This window comes from Lactuca sativa, chromosome 5, assembly GCF_002870075.4.
Source record: "Lactuca sativa cultivar Salinas chromosome 5, Lsat_Salinas_v11, whole genome shotgun sequence".
In the NCBI taxonomy this organism is placed as follows: domain Eukaryota; kingdom Viridiplantae; phylum Streptophyta; class Magnoliopsida; order Asterales; family Asteraceae; genus Lactuca; species Lactuca sativa.
Genome location: NC_056627.2, coordinates 228,913,840 through 228,933,735, shown reverse-complemented (window position 1 = coordinate 228,933,735; position 19,896 = coordinate 228,913,840). Strand labels below are relative to the sequence as shown.

Genomic DNA, 19,896 nt, shown 5'->3' with positions numbered 1-19,896 from the left:
TTAATATTTTGTTTATTTAGATATTATTGCTTATTAAATTATGTGTATTTCGTTATTAAGTATAAAGTATTATCTTTAATGTAGGAGTGGGAGGAGAGGAATGACAATGCAGGGAACAAATTTGATGATGATGTGCCAGATGAAGACGAACTTATAATAATGGGAAATGTAGATTATTTTCATGATGATGATGATGACAAAGAAGTTACACCCGATAAACCTAGGAGTCGAAAACCATCACAATTTTTATGCACTCCTTACACCGAGGTATTCGTTTTATTTATAAACTGATGATTTTATGTTTATGTGAATTATCTGAAAGATATACATTTAAACATTTGAATATTGTTTTTAGTTGCACACGACACCGAAACAAAAAAGAAGAACAAAAAAGAAGGTTGGTATGAAATCAACAAGCCCCGTTCCTCCTCCAGTTTTTGGTGTTGCTCATGACTTCTCCATGTTGCGCCTGCAACCTTACGTAGCAGGCGGTGAGGATGTCATCCAAAATTATGTATTGCATTCATACGATGTGCAGCATCGTTTGTTTAATTTCGTGTTAGATAGAGATTTTTGGAGCTCATTGTTTGGGCATACACACGACGGATGGTTGGAGTCAGCGGTAAATAAATTGTTAATTAATTCTTTTAAAAGTTAATTGTTTTTTAGTCAATAACAAAAGTATCATGTGTGCAGCATATAACCATTTGGTACCGACTTTTGATGGAGAGACGGTTTGAGAGCGACCGACATACAATAATGCCTCCAAATTTTTTTGTTTCTCATGCTTTGGAAGAAGGACATGACTGGAGGGCGTTTATGGCTGGTATTGCTACATACCCCAACTTCATGGTTGCTTGGTGGGATGTTGATACGTTAAACTTAATAGTTTATATTGAAAATAATATCGTTTTTTTGTTATGTTTTTGTATTGTGATGTTTTTGTATTGTGATGTTTTTGTATTGTGATGTAAATAAACATAATTTTATTTTCTGATCCTTATACAGGTCTTATTGCTGATTCATTCATCCCCTAATCATTGGCTATTTGGGGAACTACGATTAGCGTCAATGGAAATGCATATTTATGACAGTCTTGGTAGAGGTGCTTATGAAAAATTCCAATCCGAAGGAATCTTTTCCAAATTTGAACGTCGGGTGGCAAATTATCTGGACAAGATTAAGTATTGGGCGCGGAGGAACATCCCAAGGATTCCATTGAATATGCAATTCATTTATGAAGAAAACGTTCCCCAACAAAGTAGTCATTTGGGAGATTGCGGTGTTTTTCTTTGTATGTTTATGGAGCAATTGGTTTCAGGTCAACCAATACGTGTTCTTATTGACCCAAAGAACGCAGCTTTAGAGTTCCGTCTCCGAATGGCAAAAATTATTTGGGGGTCTAGTCTTGCTCCTCTGTAGTTGGATTATATAAATGTATATACAAATTAATGTTGGATTTCATTATTAGTTTATCATTATTAGTTTATCTTTAGAGTTTACAAAAAATATAACGTTACGACAATTACAACAATTTAATGACCTACTAATTACTTATCAATAAATTCAACATAAGAATGACCACAACATTTGTTTTAACGTTACAAATACAACAATTTATTGACCTAACAACTTCAAAACCATAAAAACAATATTGAAAAGCTTACAACTTGTAAACAAGAACTGCCAAGAACAACACTCAACTACAAACCAACGCTATCTTTAACTTCTTATTTTCTGATTGAAAGAGCTTATTAGAGTTAGCTACTTTAGCTATTACCATAGAAGATTGGTCCTTCTCTTCATCAACCCAACTGATAAACCCGCATTTTGGTCCCTGTTAAATTTAATATCCACAGTAAGAAAATAAATTTGTGTGATGTAAACACGAGGGTTTAAATTTGAATGACGGTAAGAACATGATACCAAATACGGGCAAGCGTAGAACAATCTTCCTGGGTTTTTAGCTGTACCCGAAATCCTAACGATACGTTCTCCTCCACAATTGCAGTATGCCATTAGCCTTCTTATTCTTTTAAATCGGAGTTACTTTCTCAGTTAAATTTTTTCATAATGAGTGACACCCATTTATAGAATAAATCATATTATGGACAATTCTTTTTGACTATGAAATAAACTGGTTTGACTATGAATTCAAAAAGTTCAACTATGGAATGCAGACAAGTACATTCTGTAGTATTGTCATGTCGGTCAGTGAAATTTGACTATGAAATGAACTGGTTTGACTATGAATTCAAAAAGGTCAACTATGAAATGTAGACAAGTACATTCTGTAGTATTGTCATGTCGGTCAGTGAAATTTGACTATGAAATGAACTGGTTTGACTATGAATTCAAAAAGGTCAACTATGAAATGCAGACAAGTACATTCTGTAGTATTGTCATGTCGGTCAGTGAAATTTGACTATGAAATGAACTGGTTTGACTATGAATTCAAAAAGGTCAACTATGAAATGCAGACAAGTACATTCTGTAGTATTGTCATGTCGGTCAGTGAAATTTGACTATGAAATGAACTGGTTTGACTATGAATTCAAAATGTTCAACTACGAATTTAAAAGGTTAAACTATGAATTTTGATCAGTAGAGATACAATATCTTCTATTTATAATTTCATTTGTGTGATCATTGTAGAGCATAATTATCGGTATTGAAAATGAGTAGTCACAGCCAAAGAACCTTTTCTCAACTACCAATTTTCTTGCATAACCTTCAAAGAACAAATCCTAATACCTTCACAGCCATTAAGAAAACCGATAGCAACCGCTTTCAATTCTGTTTTGTGGCTTTAGGTTGCGTGGTATAACATACTTCTTTTATTGAGTTATACAATATTTCATGGTAATGTATGTCGATTAGTTCTTACATAACACTAATATGTGTTCGTTTTTATGTAGATTCGTACCTTCCTTAGGTGCATGATACCGTTGATATATGTGGGTTATTTACCCCTTCTTGGGAGCTTTCTGACAACAATGTACTTCGCAGTGGCTTTAGATGGAAATCATGAGCCACTACTCTTAGCACTTGGTTTGGGAACCTTACAGTGTGAAGAATCATGGAGATGGTTCATGATGAGGTTAAGAGATTGTTTAGGTGAGGACACAGAGGTTGGTTTCATAAGCAACATGTGTGATAACATAGACTTTGGTGTTGAGAGTGCCTACCCGGATTCCTATCATGGATATTGTCCTAAAGATATAGTTCGAAAGATACGTGAGTCTATCGGACATAACAATACGGAAGTCGAATCGTTGTTTTGGAAGTCATGCAATGCATATAGCGTTGATGATTTTTACTTGTGTTTGGAAAGGTTGCAAAGTACATGTAGGCAACCACCTTTCTGCACCTTGCTTATGAGTCCAATTTACTGGCTTGACGATATACCGATTTCAAAATGGACAAGAGCATTTTTCCCAAAAATACGTTACAATGTTAAATCGATTGACGTCCCTGAAATTTTGCAAATTATATCCTCACGTGAGTTTCCTATAACAACGATAATTGAGTTAACCACCACGTCGATAAAATCAAAGTATGCTGAACGGGCCGAACTGGCTGGTAAGGGAGATTGTTATATTTTGTTTTTTTTATTGTGCTGCTATTTTTATTAAAATATCAAATTTTACAGGGAGGTTGTCTGGTGGGTTGACCCCTTACGTTGAGAGTAAGGTTTAAAAAAGTCTCAACAAGTCTTACAATTGTAATGCAAAACGTTTGTATGGGGATACATTTGAAGTCCATGACACTTTTGCCACCAGCAACGTACAACTTGAACGAAGGGTATGTAGTTGTGGTAAATGGCAAAAAAGCGGTATACCATGTGGTCACGCTATAGCATGTCTAAGAACCCGTACATCTGAGTCCATTCAGAGAATGGTTGAATACAAGTTCACTGATTATGTGTATCGAGTTGCATATGGATCTGAGTTGGTGAATGGTATACCATCATATGAGCATTGGGAAATACCAAATGAAACGGTGGTCCTGTTACCTCCCTCAATGCAGTAGTTATTCATGTAGCACATTTATGTTTTATGTAGTATTATGTATTAGTTTTTTATGTACTCCGTTTTTATTTTACTGCTGTGTTACGTATTAGTTATCCATGTACCCAGTTTATTTTTTATGTCGTATTATGTGTTAGTTATTTATGTACCCCGGTTTTATTTTATTGCTTTCTAAATATTGGCTATTGAGGGAACAACATACATTAAAAGAAATGGACGTTTATTAAATAGTAACGACTAGACACATACAACAACAAGCAACTTAAATAACGAAAAACAATTAACTTAACCAACATGCATATTAAAAATAAGGGACATTCTTTAAAACATTCCATGCATCTAAGTGGGTAAACTCGCTACCATCGTATTGAAAGCGGTATAGTTCCAAAGCCACCTGCCGTAGAATGTCTTCATCCGTATTTGCATGTTCGTTATCCAACTCGTTATAAATACGTTGAAATTGTTTCACCTTCATTTTCATATCCAGAAACTTCGCTTTGACATCTCTTCTTCTTCGATATTGAGTGCGGTTCATTAAATGGTGAAACAAATGACAGACACGAGACCAAAATGATCCAGCACGAACTTGTGGGGGACCCGGTGGAAAATCCACCTCTACAGTTGTAATCCAAGCTTGAACCAAAGCGACCTCCTCTGCGTTCCTCCATATACGTGGTGAGTCCATAATTGCAAGGAGGGAAGTAATAGAATACAATTACAACGGATATTGAAATCTATTTATAACGACTCCTTACTTTCCTGGTGCAATGAGTTGTCAACTCAAACAGCAATGTATTGTGTTGTCATTCAACCGGGGATGAATTGTCAACTCGAACAGTGATCTGTTGTGTTATAAGTATAGTACACTGCATTCGTCAGTTAATTTTGACTATGAATTGCAGACATATTAGAAGTTTGGACTGCGATTTTGTGTAGAAACTACTATAAATTGACCCTAAGTTACATGCAAAACGTTATTAAATTAACCAATATAGTTGTTCAAATATTGTTTTTTAGATTCTACCCTCTTTGTTTCAATCCAAATGACTTCTATATCATGGAGCAATGAAGAGTTCTTGGTTCTTACACATGCTTATATTCATGTGTACGAGACAAGCAAGTTGAATGATCCAATGTTTTGGAGCCGTCTAACAAATATTTTCAATGCTGAAAACCGAATGGCTACAAGAAACGATCGTGACGAACTAGACATCTTAGCAAGATGGTATGAAATGAAAACCGAAGTTCTATTATTCAACGATCTTTATACCAAAATTGACGACACCCGTTTAAATGCTACTGAGGATGTCATCTTGGAAGCTGCTAAGGAGGAATACAAGTCATTAAGTAACGGGTTGGAATTCCAGTTTGAAGCCCCTTGGAATATTTTGAAATATATCCCGTTTGTTTAAAATCTATTTTAGTTTATTATTTGAGTACTAGGTTATTTTCATGTACTAGGTTATTTTCATGTATTTCTTATGTATTTCGTATGTATTTCGTTTGTTTAAAATCTATTTTAGTTTATTATGTGAGTACTAGGTTATTTTCATGTATTTCGTATGTAATTCGTATGTATTTCATATGTTTAAAATATATTTTAGTTTAGTATGTGAGAAACTCGTATGATTAAGTTGAGTTAATATATTTTAGTTTATTATGTGAGAAACTCGTATGATTAACTTTAGTTAATAAATGGCCATTGCATTAGTTATCAAAATATATTAGAATACATTAGTAACAAGATTCCATGAACCATTAAAACATCACAACAATTACATGAAAAAAACGATATAATACGAACAAAGCATTAACGTAAAACACAAGTCCATGGCTTATTCTTAACACAAATTAGAGCGGTCTACTTGAAATACTGTTTATCTCTAACAACCTTCCAAACTTCCTCATATTCGAAGTCTCTGCCTTCATGCTCAAAGATGTAAAACTCTGTAACAACTTCCAAGAACTCTTCTTCGTCACGACAACGAACATTGTTACGTTTCGCATAACTACATGCTCGATTGAACCATGTCACTTCCTCCTTTACATCCGTCCACTTAGTAACAACATCTGATTTTTCTCTTTTTTGCCCTTCTCCCATCTCATGGTTAAACAAAGATGTGATGCGACTCCATTCATCACCAATTAGGCAATGTGGGGGAGCAAGTAACGGTTCACCATCCTTAACACTTAGCCAGCACCGTGTTAGAACTAACACCTCGTTTGTCGTCCATGGCCTTTCATAATTGGAACCAGGTACTTCATTCGAAGAACTTGCTGCATTCGACGACATTTCTAATAATGGGAATTCGTTTCGTTTAGGTGATTTGGGTGTTTGGTTTATAGATCTTAAACATCTATTTATATAAATAAATAGACTATGAAATAATACTTTGACTACGAAATGGTTATATTTGGACTACGAATTTCAGCTTTATGCAGTGTTTTGTCATGTCAAACTGTCATTTATCTCTTGTCACTTAAGGGACCCACTGGGATGTGCAGGTTACTACAGTGACTTGTCATTACTGTCTAGTCATTTCAAAGTTGGACATATCATTACTGTCTAGTATGTATAAATACCACTTATTGCTCCAGTTTAATACAACATCGATTTTATTATGAGTTCCTCACACAAATTCGAAATTTGCTCATGCAACGAAGTAGATTGTTACTGCTGTGATTCGGTAGACCCTTTTTTTACACCCTCTTCAGCCGGGTCATATATGTCACATGAAAATTTTGAAGAATTAAAGAAGGCTGAAGCACAACAAGAAGAGGACAAAGAGTCATCCCGACTTCTCACTCAACTTGCTAATGATATAGGTTCGGAATGCAAACAAGCTGAAGAATGGATTGACCTCAATAAAAACAAAATCAAAGAGCATAAAGATTGGATAAAAAGAGTAAGAAGGCAATCAAAACGACTGAAAAACGGCTTGCTGAGAAGGATGAGCAGTTGATACACATTATGGTAAAAAAGGATCGTTTCGAAGACAAAATGAGAATTAGGGATGACTATATAACAATGGAGAAAGAGAAGTACCCGTTGCAGTTCCCTGAGTTTAAAAATTAGTTATAAAGTTGTTGTAATATTATCATGAAACAGATTAGGTTGCCAAAGGATCGTTTGTTGTTTTTTTTTAAATAACATGTTGTAACTGTTAAAATAAATCTGCAAACTATATTTTATAATATAAAGGTTTCATTCATTGTTATAATCAACAAACTTAACTAAAATATGAAAGCATAGCAATGTCTTTTAAGAGTTAATAAAAATATTACAATACATAATAAGCTAACAACTCATCATTACTCTTAATTTCAAGGTTGTTTTATATCAAAATCAGCGTTATGGGTTTGTGAGCAACCCGCTGAACCACCAATATTATATGCCATTTCTGCAGTAGAAATTATGTGACCTGCTCTGCTACCAGATGCCCTTCCAGTACAATTATTTCTCGTGTGTCCTAGTTGACCACATGTAGAACACTCTTTTATAATTGGACCCTCGCCTTGGGATGGAATGCGGTCTGTGTTTCTTGGCCTGCCTGGCTGACGTTTATCCATTATAGGTGGCTTAACAATCATCAAATCATCGGGGATCTCCCATTCGGATGGCTTCGGCAGAGGGTTTATTGATTCCTCATATGTTTTCCTCAGTGTTTCGGTAAAGTAAGCATTTAATGCAAACCTCGAGCAGTCTTGGTAATTGTTCACTGTTAAACATCTTATGACATGACCACAAGGTATCCCATCAAGTTGCCAATGCCTACATGTACATGTCATATGTTGAAAATCAACAATCACATTTTGTGCCCCCTTTTTGACCTTGCATTTCGTATTTCAGATCATGCGAACATCCCATTTGGTAAAAATTTTCTTGTTTTCTTTTACAACTTCATCCGCCCAAGGGGTAAGTGTTGTTGTTGCTTCCGCTAAAAAAACAGCCAAAATGAAGAAGTTAAAATCAATAACATCGAAACTAATAAAACATTAATATTACAAATTTACGTAATACCTGCAAAGTTACGTCTTTGAAACCACCATTGTTGCATTGTAGCACGAAAAAAATCAATCAACATAAGTATTGGCACCTTACGTGCGTGTCTAGATAATGCATTTATAGACTCCGCACTGTTGGACGACATAAGATTGTATTGGTTCCCTTTAAAATGTGCCCTTGACCAGGTTTCTGGATTTATACTTTTTAAGTACTCCCATACTGGTTCTTTTGTCTTTTTCATAACATCCATGGCAGCATCAAAAGCATCAACTGTGTACGCCCTACACGCCTCCCAAAAAATTCCTTTAACCGTCTTACTCTTGCCGAATCTAGATACTATGTTGAAATACAAATGGACACCACATATTCCATGATGAGCGTGAGGAAAAATGTTGGCAACGGATGTTGCTATAGATGGAGACCTATCAGATATAATTGTAAGCTCCTGCATATTTCCTATGCAATCACGTAGTTTTTGAAAAAACCATGTCCAAGAATCAGTACACTCATTTTTGCATATACCATATGCAACCGGTAATATTTGATTTTGTCCGTCCTTAGTAACTGCAAGTAGCATGGTACCTTTGAACTCGCCCTTTAGGTGAGCTCCATCTACTACTAGGGTCGGCTTACAAAAATTGACAAAAGCTCGTACCTACAATACATTGTATATCTATTCAAATACACCAAAATAAATATTAAAAAAAAATTAGGACATGATAATACTAACCGAGCAACCGAGTGCGACGTACAAAAACTCAAACCGATCATCAGCATCTGTTTTAATATGTGTGACAGTACCCGGATTATGTTTGGCCAAGTTGTGACAATACGCCGGAAGTTTGGTAAAAGAATCCTCTTTCGTACCCCTTAACGACAACAATGCATATTGCTTCGCACGCCATGCCTGATGGTATGAGATATTGATATTCAATTGAGCATTCATATCATTAACAATTTCTTTTCCCCGATAAACTCTACTATAGTCTTCAGCCAAAACATCAGCAACATATTCACCCAAAACATATTTGTTTGCTTGTCGATGATTAGGTTGCAACAATGTTGAAGAACATGAGTGTACATCAACAAATTTATTCACTTGGAAAAGTCCATCAGTATTTTTAATTGCTTTTGCTCTTAGTAACCAAGAACAATTTTTCGAAACACACACAGCTTCATACCTTGATTTGGTGGATCTACTTGTCCTCGTCTGGAAACCTTCTCGAAGACATTTTTTACCAATACACCGCTTTAAAAGTTCTTTGTTTTTAAATATACTCTCACATTGAATCTTTTGAAGATTAATGTCTACCATCTGTGTTGGGATATCTTCATTATTATCAACTGGCCATGCTGGTACAGGGGGCATACCGTGAAAAAGGTTATCGGGATACTTAGCTTTAACTTCATCACCCAACTCATCTCTATCGGAATTACTTTGTAGCTCGGTTATATCTAAACATACATCACCAACATCAACATAATGCCCGTAAACATGATTTTTTTCATTTTTTTGAGTTGAATTTTTTTTCTTTTTAGTTTTATCTACCACACGCCTATTCATAAGTTTAACTTCTTGTTCGGCAACATCATCACAACGACCACCAACATGATTAAAATATGTACCAACATCATCATCACCAACATACTTGTAATTCTCGGGATCCACATAGTGAATAGGTGAATAACTAACATTAACATTTTCAGCAATACTGTGAAACTGAGGTACACTAGGAGTATTGAAAGTACCTATCGGATCGTTGCTCCCTTTAAAACTGCATAAATTACCAACAACTTCGTTTCCAATTTCACCGCCCCCATTAACCTCCTCAACTTCATCAACCACCACAAACACTTTCACAGCCCTTCCTCCACTACATTTGATTACGTTTATCAACATTCTAACATCCATGTCTTCAACTATAGCTATATAATAATTTAATTCAGGATGGTGGAAACGAAGACTAATTCTATATTTGTCTAACAAACCAATTTTGCTTCTTACCAAAGATACAAAATCACTATAACTAATATACTCAGAAAATATCAAAGCAAGTTCAGAAATACCTCCCTGTGGACATATGTATTCCAGATTAGTTCCATTAACTTGTCATCTCCCACCGGTTACAAGACAAACCAAATATTCAATCATTTTTTGAGCAAATTGTAGAGATAGAGAGTATTTCACAAACAAATAACAACAAAAATGATATTTTTTCTACAAAAGTTTTTATATAGCAAAGCCCATTTCGTAGTCAAACCAATTCATTTCGTAGTCAAACTTTAAAAAAAAATTAAAAAATTAAAAAAATTAAAAAAATTAAAAAAATTGCATCATTTCACAGATAGGACCAGAGGATTTCGCAGATGGGACCTATTTCGTCTGCGAAATTACCCCTATTTATACCGAAATATTTAAAAAAAAAAAAAAATTCTCATATGCGAAAGTACAAGTGCCTAAAGCACAGTTGTGCTTTAGGCACTTGTACTTTCGCAGATGAGAAGCCCATTTCGCAGATGGGACCTTCTCATCTGCGAAATGGGTGGCTATTTTTGTAATCTCGATTTTTTTTTGGCTATTTTTGTAATGCAATTAGTGTAATTGACTATTTTTGTCATTTTCTCTATAAATAGTGATACAAGTGTAAATGCAATTGTACTAGGCTAATACAATCGTAATGGGCGTATATTAAATTACAATACTGAATCATATACATAATTATACCAACACTATTAACATATTCTTACACGGCTAATTGTAATGTACTCAAGATCCTCGGAGCACTGTGTGCCAAAATTATAACAAGTTGCAACGAAATAAAACTTATGTGCACAGTGATGAAACAAAACAAAACATTTGAAACGAATTTTCATAATTTTTGGCATAACACGACCATTAATGTAATTTACTCTATTTTATAAGAAGATAGTTATGTACCTTCTATTTTTATAATTATTATAAAATGTTCAGAAATTTTAATGAATCCGTCAAATTACAATTATTTGTCGGAATAGAATTCGAAGCATAAAAGACAAGAAAATTATCTAAATAGAAGTGTTGTAGACCTTTGAAAAAGAAGAAAATAAATGGCAAATAGCCTTTCATTCCATGTATCTAATAAAACGACCCAATATCCACAAATATAAGGCTGAGAAATTATAGTTAATTATATTTATTTATTATTTAAAAATGGATGTTTGCAAATCGTATTATATATGGTCCAGAATATAGATTCTCTGTGATATTCCTTACCCTTAATTTGATCCCAAACAATATACACGTTGCCTTCATAATGAAAATGGTAATATTGCATTCAGTTTCATATATATATATATATATATATATATATATATATATATATATATATATATATATATATATATACACACACACACACACACATATATATATATATATATATATATATATATATATATATATATATATATATATATATATATAGGTGGTTCAATTAAGAAAATAAAAAACGTTGAGAATGGGGGAATCATTCTCAGCAACTCATTTAATTAGCCTCTAAACATAAAGGACACGGTGACAAACTTGTAATTATGATATAATAGCCTTCAATCACAAATACGTAAGTGTAGAGAATTAGATAACAGTTGAAATTCATTCTAATCGATCGTTTATCATCCAGATTTCTCTTCCAACCTTCAACAATCATCCAAATTTCTTCAATTAAATCATCGATCAACGTCGTCATGTGTTAATCAATCATCGATATTCGTCAATAACACGTGTTGACAACAAAAATTCATTTTTTGCTCTTTTAATCCAACCTTCAATTCTGCTTGAATACGAACATATCTTCAACATCTACGATTAATTATACTTCCAGCATCAGTAGAACAACATCATCGATAATCAACAAAAAATTCAATTCGTATCATTCATTCAACATTGATCATCAAATAAAACATCGAAATTAAGGTTAGAAAAAGATCAAATCATTTTTTGTTTGAAACTTTTCATATATTTCTCTACCAATCTACTATTTTGTAAGATTTAAATAGTCAAAGTATCATATTTATCACATTTTTAAAAAAGATAACTTGTATGCACTCCAACTGTTTGATGAAATGCAAGAACTAAATTACCACGTTATATTCACATATGAATACGTTTTCTCACCTGAATCAATATACGATTATTAAAACACAAAACAAATATGCAAGTCTGTATGTTATTCATATGTGAATAACATATAAAAATTATATATATTTCTGAAAACACCTTGTAATATTCATATATGAATATATTGTGCAATATTCACACATGAATATACCAACTATTATTCATAAGTGAATATACGATCTAATATTCACAAGTGAATATACTACGTACTATTCTCATGTGATATATATGATGTAATACTGTATAATATTCACATATGAAAATATGATCTAATATTTATAAGTGAATATATCATGTAACATTCATAAGTGAATATACTTTGTAATATTCACAAGTGAATGTATCGTCTAATATTTAAATATGAATATATTATGTTTATTATATGCTATATTCACATATGAATGATATTAAACTGTAAAAAAAAAATCATACTTTTTATTCATAAGTGAATAACGATGTACTGTAGTAAAAAAAACTGATTCGTTTTTATTCACTTATGAATAACGAAAGCTGAAACTATAAAAAAAATTATTTTTATCTTAAAACTATATCAATATAGATGTCTATTTATAGAGAATAAAAAATTATGAATTTTGATATATTTAAAATTATTTTTCGATAAAAATAATTCCTTAACAAATAAAAATAAAATAAAATAAAATAAAAACTATGTTTTTGTATATATTAAGGTAATGATTAGCATAGTTTAAGGAAACATGTTTTGTTGGAAAACACATGTGCATTTCTTTCCCATTTCCGCCGGTACGTTGGAGGCTTTTACGGCAAAAATAAATGATTGGCTGAGAATGATTCCCCAATTCTCAAACCTTTTTTTTCTCAATTGAACCCTCCTCTCTCTTTCTCTCTCACTCTCTCTCTCTCTCTCTATATATATATATATATATATATATATATATATATATATATATATATATATATATATATATATATATATATAGGGCAAGGTTAAAGTAATGCACCAATAGGAATTTAGTAAAATTATATTATTATTTAATTAAATAATGATAGATATTAAATGGTTTCCATAATCGTATTATATTAAATGAAATCCATAATTATAATTTTCTCTTTATTGAAATTAATTAAATTCGTCATTAATGTCAGCAATAACATTCTTTCAGAATGAATTTGTATCTTGGTTTTTATGTCAGCAATAACATTATTTCAGGATTCACTCACTTAAAATACAATAAAGTTATATGGAATATGATGAATGAGGGTGTATTCTAGTAGAATACACTCTTATTATTTTACATATAAATTCATTCTGAAAGAATATTATTATTGACATTAATGACGAATTAAATTAGTTTCCATAAAAAGGAATTATAAATATGGATATCATTTAATATATATTTAATGTTTACTCAATTCTTATCGGTGCATTTTAGCACACAATAGATGTGAGAAACATCTGAACCTACCTCTCTCTCTCTCTTTCTCTTTCTCTCTCCCTCTCTCTCTCTCTCTCTCTCTCTCTATATATATATATATATATATATATATATATATATATATATATATATATATATATATAAGGTGAGGTTCAATAGAGAACCATAATTAATCAAGGAACCAATCTTTTTTTCAACTTTTAGAATTATTTTTTATCAAAAAAAAAATCATAACTTTTTATCCTTTTTCCAATGATATCAAATTCTAATATATTTTTTTTACGTCAAATTCACAATGTGAATCCGGATTCACACGGTGAATCCGAAAAATATTTTTCAGATTCACAATGTTAATATATGAATTTAGATATTTTTAGATTTTTTTTCGATAAAGAATAAGCTCTAGAAATTGAAAAAAAAAATTGGTTCCTTGAAGAACCAATAATTATGGTTCTCTATTTAACTTATATATATATATATATATATATATATATATATATATATATATATATATATATATATATATATATATATATATATATATATATATGGAGTCGTTCAAATGAGATCCAAAAAAGATTAAGAACCTAAGAATCAATTAATTAAGGAAAATGCTTGATAAAACACGGAATGATATAAGTTGTAATTATCAATAATAGAAGGTCTGCTATGTATCATATTAACGAAAAAAACACGGTGGCAATTCCATAAATATATAACACATATTACTCGATTCATTAATTTGCCAGAACAATTCAAAATCCTAATTCAATTCACGACTTTTTCAAAATAACAAAACCTCCCTAATTCAAATCACTGCAACTCGATCAACGATCATTTAGACAAAATTCTAAAACAACATAAATATATTCAGTGCAATGACAAAAAGACGAAAAACAAGAGAATTTGGAGAAAAATCGATCGAGAATTCAACTGATGAAGAAATGACTCAAACACACAAAAAAACAAAAAACAAAACAAAAAAAAACAAAAAACAAAAAAAAACCAACAAAGTACGAACATTTCAGCTAAAGAAACTCAATTCACACCGATCAAAACTACGACAGAAAAAGAAGAAACATCGAAGAGGATGATTTCAGCAGAAGAATTTCAAGTTACAAATATAACAACACTTATAAAAAAAGGTAAAACCCGAAATACAGTATAAAACGTAATAAACTCAAAAAAGTTGAAAAATGAACAAATATTAGATGATTTTTATTTAAAATCTTTGTATTTACTTATAACATATTTTTTTAAAGTGTGTATTTCTTAAACTGTGAATAGAGATTTATAGATTTGAATATAAAAACAATTTTAAGTTAACATTGTAATAATGATTTTAAACTAGGAATGTTGAATTTTATAATGTGAATATATATATTAATGATTTTATAAATTTATAAATTTAAAATAATGATTTTAAACTGTGAATGATAATAATGATTTAAAATTGTGAGTATAGAATATTATATATATATATATATATATATATATATATATATATATATATTGTCACACCCCCGAACCTAGACAGCGGAAACGTCCGGGGGCGGACGACTTCATGTATAGTATCATAACAATTGAATATGAATGAAACATAGCAACCAAACATCATACATTGAAGATACACACTTACATAGTTTACATATTGAATTTTTTTCATCAGTTACACAAAAGTAAGAAAGTAAAATTTTTTGAAGACGCACCACTTGATCTTATAGTCGAACTTATTACCTGCTACTGCAATTCCTGAGAATACAAGTCATTTTGAAAAGCGTCAACTAAAAAGTTGGTGAGTTCATAAGCAGTTTTGTATAAAAATGGTTTTTGTACTTGTTTAGAATAGTTTTCATAGCGCTTTCATAAATCCGATATTTTCTAAAAAGAAATGTTTTGAAATATTTGTGTTTGATCTTATATTAATGCATGTGTGTTAATGTTTACGAAAATAGAAAGAGAATGATTTCCAGACTAGGGATGTTATTCGGGTCGGAACCGAACCGAACCGACCCGAACCCGAATAAACCGAAAACCGAATAAGGGTAATTATATGAACCGAAAACCGAACCAAATAAACACTACGGGTTCAGTTCGGTTCAGTTCGGATATTATTCGATTCGGTTCGGTTCCGGCCCGAATAACCCAAATAACATGTACAAGATGATTAAGGAGCCGAATAACCTGAATAACCCGAATAACCGAAATAAAATTTACAATGTGATTATAAATAGTGTATTTTGTATGACTTTTTTAGCTTATGATAAACATAAATAACACGGATTAACTATTCTTGATATATAAAATGTAAAATCCAACCACCACATTCTTAAGATATAGTTATTAAACAACATATTAAACACTAATATCTAAAACACCCAAAAATCTATCTATAAGTAAATAAGTTAAACATTAAACATTACTTGGGTATTTTGGGTAACGATCAATAGAACACAAGACCGAATAAGCAATCATGAAAGTGGAAAAAAAATGTGACTTTTCTTATTCGGTTCGGTCCTTTTGGACCAAATAAGCCCTTATTCGGGTAACCCGGACCGAAGAACCCGAAAACCGAATAAGCCTTATATAGATACCCGAAAACTGAATTGAATTGATTATTCGGGTCTAATTCGGTTCGGTGCGGTTCGGTTTTCAGTTCGGTTCGGGTTTTCGGGCCAAATTCTCATCCCTATTCCAGACAACCCGATGTTGTGTGCAATAGATAATGTTGAAATCTCAACCCCGGTGGTTGAGTACCGGTGCTTATAGATTGTCGTTTTATCAAAAAGAAGGTTTCCCGTTTTATCCCAAAAAGAAAATAGAATGGTTTCCTGCTTTATCCTAAAAAGAAAATAGAACGGTTTCCCGTAAATCTTATAACGTTAATTCCTCTAAGTGAGTCGTTATAATCATACTAAATAATGACAATTTCGCCTGTCTTTGCGTCTTTGGGACGCCAACGGAATAGGATAAGGTTTTTGTTACCCTAGACTGCCCTAGTCTAACTGTAGCGAACAGCTCAGGTGTGGGGTGTCACCCCCGTATAGATCTATACACAAACTCCCGCTTTCCCTCTAGGAAACTCTGGTTATAACTACAGGCTACGATTGTACACTCAAAGGTGTCAACCGACATGTCTCACTAGATCCTTAATCGAAAATTTACACAGAAAAGAAAGAAGAACACATATAAAACTCATTCTCATGCCCAATAAACCTGTAAGTGGACCACTAAGGCCCACTATACGTATCTTTTATTTCCAGGCACAAAAGGAATATGAATGTCTACCCTGAGCCCAATATACATGTAAAAGGACACTAAGGCCCACTAAACATGTATATTATTTCCAGACCCAATAAGGATAAAAATATCGTTTTTAACCCGTTTGTTATTGTTTTTTTTTTAGCTCGATTATTTTTAAAATTGATATAGAAAGCCCACTTTTTGTAAAAATGACCTTTTTGGCCCAATAAGCCACAAAGTTTTCAATTAAGACCCAATTATAGTAAAAATAACACTTTAGCACCCATTTTGTTCAAAACTTGTGTTTTTGAACTAGTTTTTGGTAAAAATAACATTTTAAACCCATTTTTGTCAAAAATATCATTTTTGGCTTGATTTTTTGTGAAATACACATTTTTCGGGTTTTTGGCTTTTCTGACCTGGTTGTTAGAAAATTTGTAGAAAAATCATCGTAAGTCAAAATTTGGATCCGTAAATTCTGGAAGTTTGGAAATTTTGTCTACCTTGTTCAAAATTTTTCTCATAATTTTTATTGGCTTCTAACAAGTGTGAAATTGCTCACCTTCACAGGTTGGTCCGAAACTATTTCAAATCTGATAGGCAGTTTTGTAAAATTCGCCAAAAATAGTAGAAAACTCGTATGAAAACGTGATAGTGGTCATTTTAAAGGTAATAAACTGACCGTTTTGCATGTAAAACCGTTTTGAAAAAGATTACCATTAAGGAGGTCAAAACAGTTCGATATTGGACTAAAACTTTTCTGTCAAGGGCTGATTTTTGAGTTTAAGTTATCTAAGTTTGTTCACAACACTTGTTTTTGCTATTTTAAGTGGATAAATCCCAGATCTACAAGTTTACAAGTATTATATGTGAGGAAACATACTTTTCTCAAGGTTTATATGAAGATCCAAGTGGTAAACTTCATTTTCAAGTAAAGATCTAAAAGTTAAACACATAAACATGCATATATACATAGATCTAACACAAAAGCACTTGTATTCTCCCCCAAAAACATTATAAAACTGAAAATAAGGGGGTATGAAGTTCACCTGGGGGTTTTTGAGATGTAGATGAAGAAGGAGATGAAACTTTGAACCTAGCTTGAGTTCCTTGAGAGATCTCAAAATGGTGGTTGATCAAGAGGCTTAAACTCAATCCTTGTTGATGATAAATCTCGAAAATGCTTGTAGGAACAAAATGGGAAGCTTATTTAGAGCACAAGTGAGGAGATTAGAGTGTTTTGTGTGTTTTTGTGGTGTCTTGGCCGAGAATAAGGTAGGGGAGGGGAGAAAGAGGTTGTTTGACTTTTTATTAGGTGATGGGATTTGTATGGGTGTATGGTGGTCAAAAGCATAGAAGTATGCTAGATAAAAATGAGTTGGCATGTGAAATATCCCTTTCTTTTTCCCCCTTTTTTTTAAATGGGCTAACCAAACCCAAGAGGGAGTTTTTGGCCCAAAAGAAAGGGTTTTTGGGTTTTAAGGCCCAAAGATAAGAGGTTTCGGCCCAACTTGATTAAATAAGTGGGTTTTCGGCCCAATAAGGTTCAAGAAGGTTGTTTATGGCCCAATAAGGCCCACTAAGAGAGTCTTGGTCCTATAAGGGTTTTAATGTGATACTAAGGCCCAAAAATGATTGGGCTTGGCTAATTGGATCGACTTTCGGGTTTATATGAGATTGTTTTGACCTAAATGTCAATGTATAAAAGTAGAGTTTTAATGGCATTGAAGTTTTGAAGTTTGCTAGATGAGATGTTGTAAGGTTACACAAGAAGGTTATATTGTACATGAATTTACATTTTAACCTAATTTTTCCAGTTGTGACATATATATATATATATATATATATATATATATATATATATATATATATATATATATATATATATATATATATATAATGATTTAACTGTGATATGTGATAAATGATAAATGTTGAGATTATAAAATATAAAATTACAATTTTAACTTTATGTATGTATCACATATGAAGAAATGACAATAGAACAAACAAATGTATTTAAAAAAGAAAAATTATTGTGAATTTACCTTTATATATAAAATATCAAATATTTAATATTAACACATGCTTTAATGTTAAAATGTGCAGGTGAAAACAAAAGAAAAGAAGATAAAGTAAAAAGTATTTTGATGAAAAAATCAAAACAAAAAAGTAAATATGTTCAAGGGACAACAAGACAAACAAGATCACAAACACCTAACAACATACATCAACAAAATCAAGGTACAATATAAAAATTTCTTAATTATATTTTATTAATTAAATTGTGAATGATTTGTTAACTTGTGAATTTTGAAAAAAATAAAGTTGTTGACAAGAAGAAAAAGCAGAAATGAAGAAAAATGAAAAAGAACAAGAACTTCAAGGTACATTTTAAAACTATATATAAATAATTGAGTACTTTTTTAATTTCTCATATAATAGTTCCTTATCATTACATAATGAAATTTTTTATAGGGAAAAAATGAAAGAAACGGAAACAAAAGCAAACAATAAAAAACAAAAACAAAAAAGCTAAAATAGAGCATCGAGAAGATGATGACAAGTTTCAACCATTAAGAACAAGGGTTGAAACACAAAGCTTATGGAAAGCTATAAAAATATTGAGCAGTGAACAAAGAGACTGTGTAGAAAGCTTAGGTTTAAGATCACTCTTAAAGATGACAATGGATGTGATTCCTTCAAAAATAGACTTCTTTTATGTGTTTAGCTACAACCATACAACAAACTCCATTGACTTAGGACATGGAAGAATAACAATAACAGAAGATACAATAGGAGAAATTCTTGGGTTAAAAAATGAAGGCATGGATCATGAAACAGTTGATGACTATGAACAAGATAACAACACATTGATTAAATGGAAAGAACAACATCCAAAAATTACAAAGTCTGCTCAAGCACTGGTAGATCTTATAGAACAATCGCAAATTGCAGATGAGATGTTTGTGCTAAACTTCATTGTACTTTTTGTCAACACAATCATAGAGAAAACAACATCTGGAGCCATAGAAACAAGATCTT

General features: G+C 31.9%; 1 protein-coding gene across 1 annotated transcript; it reads left to right on the top strand.

Moving 5' to 3' along the window:
• The first annotated feature begins 107 nt into the window (after window positions 1-107).
• LOC128126276 (uncharacterized) lies at window positions 108-658 on the top strand. The gene is made up of 2 exons (XM_052764021.1): window positions 108-267; window positions 356-658. The coding sequence occupies exons 1-2, from the start codon at window positions 160-162 to the stop codon at window positions 656-658; spliced, it is 411 nt and encodes a 136-aa protein (XP_052619981.1). The 5' UTR covers window positions 108-159.
• Window positions 659-19,896: the final 19,238 nt, after the last annotated feature.